General features: G+C 45.3%; 1 protein-coding gene across 1 annotated transcript in view; it reads right to left on the bottom strand.

Moving 5' to 3' along the window:
- Window positions 1–833: 833 nt before the first annotated feature.
- LOC115103560 (voltage-dependent calcium channel gamma-4 subunit-like) overlaps window positions 834–10,147 on the bottom strand; it is a 30,802-nt gene continuing 21,488 nt past the window's right edge. The window contains exons 2-4 of the mRNA XM_029624398.2: window positions 4,171–4,254; window positions 3,268–3,408; window positions 834–3,077 (exon numbers count right to left, since the gene is read on the bottom strand). Coding sequence (XP_029480258.1) covers window positions 2,536–3,077; window positions 3,268–3,408; window positions 4,171–4,254 — 767 coding nt within the window. The 3' untranslated portion in view covers window positions 834–2,535. The remainder of the gene's footprint in view (window positions 3,078–3,267; window positions 3,409–4,170; window positions 4,255–10,147) is intronic.

The following is a 10,147-nucleotide window of genomic DNA, read 5'->3' as shown; positions in this document are numbered from 1 at the left end:
GTTGCTTTGAATGTTCAAAATCATAGTGTGAGAACATGATCCAACTTTCAAAACAAGTCCTTTTTAGTTAGCCACAGCAGTCAACTAGCTAGCGGTTTAGCTCTCTAGCGCATTCACTCATTTGTTTGTAAACAATTAACTAGCTAGTTGGCTACATGTTCTTGTCAAACTGTCAACAAGAGTAGCTAGCAAGAAGGAAGATATTCCAAATAACAGTCTAAAACCCACTTGAGGGCAAATAAATCAGATTTGACCATTCAGACACAAGTCGCATGGCCAGGAATCAGATTTCTATCGGACTTCAAACCCCCTACAGAGGTGGTTAGAAATGTGGCTTCAACTATCCAATTCCATGTGCTTTTGGGCTGTTCGGAAAATAACATATTCAAGTAAGATATGCAATTTTTGGGTGGGGAGGGGCTTTAGTTTTCCAACACGTAAGGGAATGACATTTTCTCAAGATGCTGATCCAAGGTAAGTTTAGCATTTTATCCCCTCATGTTTAAGGTTAAGATTTTAGTACGCTGATGCTAGATCTGTGCCTATGGGCAACATCTACATGGGAACTTGCCATACACACAGTCCTCCACAGAAGTACATGATTAATAGGTAGACTCATAAACAACAAGACATAGCCCAGTGTGATCTCACCTCTATTCGTGGACACTGATGACAGTCTTTATGGCATTAGATAAGATATAACACAAATGCTTTTCTGTAATATACCTAATAGGTAACACTTCATAATGGTGTAAATGAGTTAATACCAACACAGCGTCCCTGAGCAAAATCAAAAATAAACTAACACTCAATAAAGACAATGTACGTTTGATTGAAATAAATCTATTATTTATATTGATTGGAATGTTATTCATGAAAAGGAGTTCAGTATTTCCATACATCCCCGTACTTATTTTCAATCTACAAAGGGTTAGTATTTGGATATTTACTAATAGTAAGAGTATGGCAGTGGCTCAGATAATAGTACAAACATACAGGTACACCAGTTCCCTCCAATACAAAGACCACAGAGGATAGATAGATGAGTATCACATAACAGTTGGAGAGAAGGATTAGAGTTACAAAATTCCAGTAAGTTTACCAAAATTCCCCGGTTTTAGGAGAACATTTGCTATCTAGGACCAAAAAGGGTTCTTCAGCTGTCCCCATATCAGAACCCTTTGAATAACCCTTTTTAGTTCCAGGTAGAACCTTTTGGTGTTTAATGTATACTGAACAAAAATATAAAACGCAACAATTTCAATGATTTTACTGAGTTACAGTTCATATAAAGAAATCAGCTAATTGAAATAAATTCACTAGACTCTAATCTATGGATATTACATGACTGGGGCACAGGCATTGATTGTCCTGGGAGGGAATAGGCCCAACCACTGGGGAGCCAGGCCCAGCCAATTACAATGAGTTTTTCCCCACAAAAGGGCTTTATTACAGACAGATAAATACTCCTCAATTTCATCAGCTGTCCAGATGGCTGGTCTCACACGAATCTGCAGGTGAAGAAGCCGGATGTGGAGGTCATGGGCTGACATGGTTAGACGTGCTGCCAAATTCTCTAAAACGTTGGAGGCGGCTTATGGTAGAGAAATTAACATTAAATTATCTGGAAACAGCTCTGGGGGACATTCCTGCAGTCAGCATGCCAATTGCACACTTCCTCAAAACTTGAGACATTTGTGGCATTGTGTTGTTTGACAAAACTGCACATTTTAGAGTGGCCTTTTATTGTGTCCAGCACAAGGTGCACCTGTGTAATGATCATGCTGTTTAATCAGCTTCTTGATATGCCACATCTGTCAGGTGGATGGATTATCTTGGCAAAGGAGAAAATGTTCACTAACAGAGATGTAAACAAATTTGTGCACAACCTTTTAGAGAAATAAGCTTTTTGTGCGCATGGAACATTTCTGGGATCTTATGTTCATATTTTTTATTCAATATAGAACCCTTTCCAAAAGAGTTCTACCCGGAAGCAAAAAAGGGTTCTACCCAGAACGAAAATAAGGGTTCTGCTACAGCCAAAACAACTATTTTGGAACCCTTTTTCTAAGTGTAATCAGAATATTTAAAGTGTGTTGAAAGTGTATAGCACCAGTTACAATGGCAAAACCCCTCAAGTGAGTTTTATCACTTGACAACATCAAAACAACAAGATATGACTACCATTTGTTGAGGGGTATGCAAAACACTATCATGTATCACAAAAGCATTGCTACTAAAGGTCTGGGTTTCTGTAGTCTTTTTGTAAATGGACTTATATTAGCTTTACTTTTTCGTAATAAACCTTAGGTAAGGTTCCATTTCTCCTCCACATCCAAACGAAGACAGACGGCAATTTGTTATACCAAAGAAAAGAGCACACTCCATCATATGAACTATGACCTTTCAACATGGAAGATGGTCTGGGTTTTGTAGCTGCAACAATGATCCTGGGTCTTGTGCTGTCCAGCTGTTTCCTTTACAGTTTTGTGAAGTCTCCTGTATCCTTCCAAGTTCAGAGATTCGTTCCAACTCTCACACGGGAGTCGTTCTCCTGTTCACACCCTCCTTCAGATCTTTCTGGAAGCAGTTGTGGACCTGCAGGAAACTTGAGTCACGCTCTGGACTACAGTACCCAGCTATCCCACTTTTCATAGTGTCCCTGCTGAGGGCGTACATGGAGATCCCACTCATGGGCATCCCAAAGCTTGCTCCACTTCCTACGCCTGCTCCCCCTCCTCCTCCCATCTTCACCCCGACGGGTGAGGTCTCTCGGGACGGGTCGGTGGAGCGGGAACTGGAGCGTCGCCGCCGGTAACGGTAACTAGGGATACGGGAGTAGGGCGAGGTGGTTTTGATGAACTCACGCCTCGCCCGGCACCGCGTCTCCTTGTTCTTCTCGATGTAGATGTTGACAGCGAGAACGCCGACGGACTCGGCCACGATGAAGGACAGAGCTCCGAAGTAGAAAGACCAGCCGTATCCATAGCTGCCCTTATTGTTCTCGTCCTTCTTGTCGCTGGGGTCACCGGCATTACTGGAGATGTAGACGATGATGCCGATGATGTTGCTTAGACCTGAGGAGATACATAGAGAGGTATAAATGAGAGGTGCTTGGAGGGCCTTGCCCATACAGTAGCTTAGTGTTTCCAAAAGTACATACAGTATATGTAAAATTAGTGGGTAATGTCTACTCCAAGGCAATGCTAAATGTGCAGGGAATCGCCACCATTGCAATATTATTAATAGCTGTGTGACGTCACCTACCTGCAGCCACAAACAGGATGCCGGCGCTGAGCAGGATGTTGTTCCTACTGCTGTAGATCCTCCCAGCCCCGACACACAGTCCTCCCAGCAACAACAAGATGTTGCTCAGGATGGGGAAGAGGCTGGAGGCCCGCACTATACCTGTATAGTACACAGCAGTTAGGATGGTTAGCATGTTTGCAACGTTAGCATGACTACAACATCAGTATGTTTAGGATGATTAGCATGTTTCAGCATTAGCACGTTCAGCATCGTCACTAACTCACCATCTCTGTACATTTTCTGCTGTTATTGCATTATGGATGTACAGAGAAGTGTGCTAGTACTTTTAACATTGTTGTTAACGCACCATTTTGGCTGCTATTGCATTACATGCATGTAGCCAAATGTAAAGGACAAGACATTTTTGGCATCATCACTAACACACAGTTGAAACTATGACACAAGCCATTTTTTCTTAGTTCTTAGCATTGTTTTAGAAATATATTTTTATAAGGTTGTTTCCAATACACAGCAGGCCAAGAGCTAGCAGCGGTTAGCACACCCTAAATTTCTATTTATTTTTGATACTTACGTACAGTATATTTAAAACCAAATACTTTTAGACTTTTACACTTATTCTAGTAGTATATTTTCTAGTTACGTAACTTTAATTTTACTCAAGTCTATATAAACTCAGCACTTATGTCATCGGTCTCTCTATAGCTCCAATTACTGTCATGACATCATGCTGTTATGGACCAGGGCCAAGGGAGTATTGACAGATAAAGCACACCTTGTCCACTGACTACCATTGAGTATCTACGGGCAACCATTGAGTATCTATGGGCATTGTGTGCTTTTACACACGATGATAAAGGATGAAAAGACATCTGGATGTGGTGGCGGGAGACAGGCACTTACGTAAGATGTATTCCGAGCTGTCTGTGTCATAGTTGTTATCTTCTGGGAAGTGATTGATCCGAAGACAGCTTCCTTTGTTGATCCCTGTGGAGTCCAAAGAACCACAGAAAGTCTTGTTAGAAAAGGACATTTGAAACATGGCTAAAGATTTTTATACAGTACCAGTCAAAAGCTTGGACACACCTACTCATTAAAAGGGTTTTTCTTTAAAACAATGAAATAACACATATGGAATCATGTAGTAACCAAAAAAGTGCTAAACAAATCCAAATATATTTGAGATTCTTCAAAGTAGCCACACTTTGCATTCTCTCAACCAGCTTCATGAGGTAGTCACCTGGAATGCATTGCATTTAACAGGTGTGCCTTGTTAAAAAAAAAAATATTTCCTTCTTAATGTGTTAATGTGTTTGAGCCAATCAGTTGTGTTGTGACAAGGTAGGGGTGGTCTACAGAAGATAGCCCTATTTGGTAAAAGACCAAGTCCATATTATGGCAATAACAGCACAAATAAGCAAAGAGAAATGACAGTCCATCATTACTTTAAGACATGAAGGTCAGTCAATGCAGAACATTTCAAGAACTTTAAAAGTTTCTTCAAGTGCAGTTGCAAAGAACATCAAACGCTATGATGAAACTGGCTCATGAGGACCGCCACAGGAAATTAAGACCAAAAGTTACCTCTGATGCAGAGGATAAGTTCATTAGAGTTACCAGCCCCAGAAATTGCAGCCCAAATAAATGCTTCAGAGTTCAAGTAACTGACATCTCAACATCAACTGTTCATAGGAGACTGCATGAATCAGGCCTTCATTGTCAAATTGCTGCCTAGAAACCCCTACTAAAGGACACCAATAAGGAGGAGAGACTTGCTTGGGCCAAAAAACCCGAGCAATGGACATTAGACCGGTGGAAATCTGTCATTTGGTCTGATGAGTCCAAATTTGGGATTTTTGGTTCCAACCGCCCGTGTCTTTGTGAGACGCAGCGTAGATGAACAGATGATCTCCGCATGTGTGGTTCCCACCGTGAAGCATGGAGGAAGAGGTGTGATGGTGCTTTGCTGGTGACACTGTCAGAGATTCATTCAGAATTCAAGGCACACTTAACCAGCCTCGTTACCACAGCGATACGCCATCCCATCTGGTTTGCGCTTAATGGGACTATCATTTGTTTTTCAACAGAACAATTACCCAAAACACACCTCCAGGCTGTGTAAAGGGCTATTTGACCAAGAAGGAGAGTGATAAGTGCTGCATCAAATGACCTGGCTTCCACAATCACCTGACCTCAACCAAATTGAGATGGTTTGGGATGCAGAGTGAAGGAAAAGCAGCCAACAAGTGCTCCGTATATGTGGGAACTGCTTCAAGACTGTTGGAGCGAGTGGTCGCATCCGCACTTCGGTCTGCAGGTAGTATAACTTTTCATTACATTTCATTACATTTCATTATAGTACAACGGTTTGATTTGTCTAATCTTAGCAATTTCTTCTTAGCTAGCTACATAGCCGTCATTGTATCAAAGATAATTGCGTAATTATCGTATTTCGTCGTCCTAACGTAGTCTACACTGCTATCTGCCCAGCAGCTAGCAAACGTCCACCGTTTACCGAATAGCAGCACCGTAGAAACTATTACACTCAACTGAACGACTTGATTAGTGTAGTGTTAGCTAGCTACATAGTTGTCTTTGCTGTCTTCGTATCCAAGATAATTGTGTAGTTTAGAGTGTGTAGTTTTAGAGTGATTATCTTAATTTACCGAGGTTAGCTAGCCAGCTATTTGTCGTCCTTAACGTAGGAGACACTGCTAGCTAGCCAACAGCTAGCCAACGTCTACCGAATAGAACTTCCGCACTCAACAACCCGGTCCGCTTCGCTCCACAGGTAGTATCACATTTTCATTTCATTTCATTACAGTACAACGGTTTGATTTGTTTGATCGTAGCTAGCTACATAGCTAGCTACATAGCCGTCTTTGTATCAAAGATAATTGTATAGTCTAGAGCGATTTTCTAGGTTAGCTAGCCAGCTATTGTCGTTCTTTTAACGCAACGTAATGTAATCAACACTGCTAGCTAGCCAGCTAGCCCCCGAATAGCAGCACTGTAAAAACTATTACACTCAACGGAACGACTTGATTAGTGTAGTGTCAACAACGCAGCCACTGCCAGCTAGCCTACAAAGTCAACAACGCAGCCACTGCCAGCTAGCCTACTTCAGCAGTACTGTATCATTTTAATCATTTTAGTCAATAAGATTCTTGCTACGTAAGCTTAACTTTCTGAACATTCGAGACGTGTAGTCCACTTGTCATTCCAATCTCCTTTGCATTAGTGTAGCCTCTTCTGTAGCCTGTCAACTATGTGTCTGTCTATCCCTGTTCTCTCCTCTCTGCACAGACCATACAAATGCTCCACACCGCGTGGCCCCGCGGCCACCCTAATCTGGTGGTCCCAGCGCGCACGACCCACGTGGAGTTCCAGGTCTCCGGTAGCCTCTGGAACTGCCGATCTGCGGCCAACAAGGCAGAGTTCATCTCAGCCTATGCCTCCCTCCAGTCCCTCGACTTCTTGGCACTGACGGAAACATGGATCACCACAGATAACACTGCTACTCCTACTGCTCTCTCTTCGTCCGCCCACGTGTTCTCGCACACCCCGAGAGCTTCTGGTCAGCGGGGTGGTGGCACCGGGATCCTCATCTCTCCCAAGTGGTCATTCTCTCTTTCTCCCCTTACCCATCTGTCTATCGCCTCCTTTGAATTCCATGCTGTCACAGTTACCAGCCCTTTCAAGCTTAACATCCTTATCATTTATCGCCCTCCAGGTTCCCTCGGAGAGTTCATCAATGAGCTTGATGCCTTGATAAGCTCCTTTCCTGAGGACGGCTCACCTCTCACAGTTCTGGGCGACTTTAACCTCTCCACGTCTACCTTTGACTCATTCCTCTCTGCCTCCTTCTTTCCACTCCTCTCCTCTTTTGACCTCACCCTCTCACCTTCCCCCTACTCACAAGGCAGGCAATACGCTCGACCTCATCTTTACTAGATGCTGTTCTTCCACTAACCTCATTGCAACTCCCCTCCAAGTCTCCGACCACTACCTTGTATCCTTTTCCCTCTCGCTCTCATCCAACACTTCCCACACTGCCCCTACTCGGATGGTATCGCGCCGTCCCAACCTTCGCTCTCTCTCCCCCGCTACTCTCTCCTCTTCCATCCTATCATCTCTTCCCTCTGCTCAAACCTTCTCCAACCTATCTCCTGATTCTGCCTCCTCAACCCTCCTCTCCTCCCTTTCTGCATCCTTTGACTCTCTATGTCCCCTATCCTCCAGGCCGGCTCGGTCCTCCCCTCCCGCTCCGTGGCTCGACGACTCATTACGAGCTCACAGAACAGGGCTCCGGGCAGCCGAGCGGAAATGGAGGAAAACTCGCCTCCCTGCGGACCTGGCATCCTTTCACTCCCTCCTCTCTACATTTTCCTCCTCCATCTCTGCTGCTAAAGCCACTTTCTACCACTCTAAATTCCAAGCATCTGCCTCTAACCCTAGGAAGCTCTTTGCCACCTTCTCCTCCCTCCTGAATCCTCCTCCCCCCCTCCTCCCTCTCTGCAGATGACTTCGTCAACCATTTTGAAAAGAAGGTCGACGACATCCGATCCTCGTTTGCTAAGTCAAACGACACCGCTGGTTCTGCTCACACTGCCCTACCCTGTGCTCTGACCTCTTTCTCCCCTCTCTCTCCAGATGAAATCTCGCGTCTTGTGACGGCCGGCCGCCCAACAACCTGCCCGCTTGACCCTATCCCCTCCTCTCTTCTCCAGACCATTTCCGGAGACCTTCTCGCTTACCTCACCTCGCTCATCAACTCATCCCTGACCGCTGGCTACGTCCCTTCCGTCTTCAAGAGAGCGAGAGTTGCACCCCTTCTGAAAAAACCTACACTCGATCCCTCCGATGTCAACAACTACAGACCAGTATCCCTTCTTTCTTTTCTCTCCAAAACTCTTGAACGTGCCGTCCTTGGCCAGCTCTCCCGCTATCTCTCTCAGAATGACCTTCTTGATCCAAATCAGTCAGGTTTCAAGACTAGTCATTCAACTGAGACTGCTCTTCTCTGTATCACGGAGGCGCTCCGCACTGCTAAAGCTAACTCTCTCTCCTCTGCTCTCATCCTTCTAGACCTATCGGCTGCCTTCGATACTGTGAACCATCAGATCCTCCTCTCCACCCTCTCCGAGTTGGGCATCTCCGGCGCGGCCCACGCTTGGATTGCGTCCTACCTGACAGGTCGCTCCTACCAGGTGGCGTGGCGAGAATCTGTCTCCTCACCACGTGCTCTCACCACTGGTGTCCCCCAGGGCTCTGTTCTAGGCCCTCTCCTATTCTCGCTATACACCAAGTCACTTGGCTCTGTCATAACCTCACATGGTCTCTCCTATCATTGCTATGCAGACGACACACAATTAATCTTCTCCTTTCCCCCTTCTGATGACCAGGTGGCGAATCGCATCTCTGCATGTCTGGCAGACATATCAGTGTGGATATCGGATCACCACCTCAAGCTGAACCTCGGCAAGACGGAGCTGCTCTTCCTCCCGGGGAAGGACTGCCCGTTCCATGATCTCGCCATCACGGTTGACAACTCCATTGTGTCCTCCTCCCAGAGCGCTAAGAACCTTGGCGTGATCCTGGACAACACCCTGTCGTTCTCAAATAACATCAAGGCGGTGGCCCGTTCCTGTAGGTTCATGCTCTACAACATCCGCAGAGTACGACCCTGCCTCACACAGGAAGCGGCGCAGGTCCTAATCCAGGCACTTGTCATCTCCCGTCTGGATTACTGCAACTCGCTGTTGGCTGGGCTCCCTGCCTGTGCCACTAAACCCCTACAACTCATCCAGAACGCCGCAGCCCGTCTGGTGTTCAACCTTCCCAAGTTCTCTCACGTCACTCCGCTCCTCCGCTCTCTCCACTGGCTTCCAGTTGAAGCTCGCATCCGCTACAAGACCATGGTGCTTGCCTACGGAGCTGTGAGGGGAACGGCACCTCAGTACCTCCAGGCTCTGATCAGGCCCTACACCCAAACAAGGGCACTGCGTTCATCCACCTCTGGCCTGCTCGCCTCCCTACCACTGAGGAAGTACAGTTCCCGCTCAGCCCAGTCAAAACTGTTCGCTGCTCTGGCCCCCCAATGGTGGAACAAACTCCCTCACGACGCCAGGACAGCGGAGTCAATCACCACCTTCCGGAGACACCTGAAACCCCACCTCTTTAAGGAATACCTAGGATAGGATAAAGTAATCCTTCTCACCCCCCTTAAAAGATTTAGATGCACTATTGTAAAGTGGCTGTTCCACTGGATGTCATAAGGTGAATGCACCAATTTGTAAGTCGCTCTGGATAAGAGCGTCTGCTAAATGACTTAAATGGAAATGGAAATGGAAAAGCATTCCAGGTGAAGCTGGTTGAGAGAATGTCAAGAGTGTGCAGTGCTGTCATCAAGGCAAAGGGTGGCTACTTTAAAGAATATAAAATATATTTGGATTTGTTTAACACTTTTTTGGTTACAACATGATTACATGTGTTGTTTCATGTCTTCACTATTATTCTACAATGTAGAAAATAGTAAAAATTAAGATAAACCCTTGAATGAGTTGGTGTCTCCAAACTTTGACTGTGTGTGTGTGTGTGTGTGTGTGTTAAACAATCTGCATCAATGCTCAGTTGGAGTTAACAGTCACATGTACAGAGTTGCAGGTGCAATTGCAGGGCACAGTGAAAATCTTAGGCTTCGAGCTCCAACACGCAGGGGAGCAACAGGAGAAAGAATGTCCATAGGGGGAGTAGCAGGTAAGGTAAGTGAGAGTTGAGACAACACTACGCAACAACACTATACTAATCCAATGGTTGTACATGAACAATGTCTGCTCATTAGAAACATATACACTGCTCAAAAAATAAAGGGAACACT

Source organism: Oncorhynchus nerka, linkage group LG15, assembly GCF_034236695.1.
Source record: "Oncorhynchus nerka isolate Pitt River linkage group LG15, Oner_Uvic_2.0, whole genome shotgun sequence".
In the NCBI taxonomy this organism is placed as follows: Eukaryota; Metazoa; Chordata; class Actinopteri; order Salmoniformes; family Salmonidae; genus Oncorhynchus; species Oncorhynchus nerka.
Note: the sequence above shows the minus strand (reverse complement) of the source record. Positions and strands in the feature narration are given on the sequence as shown.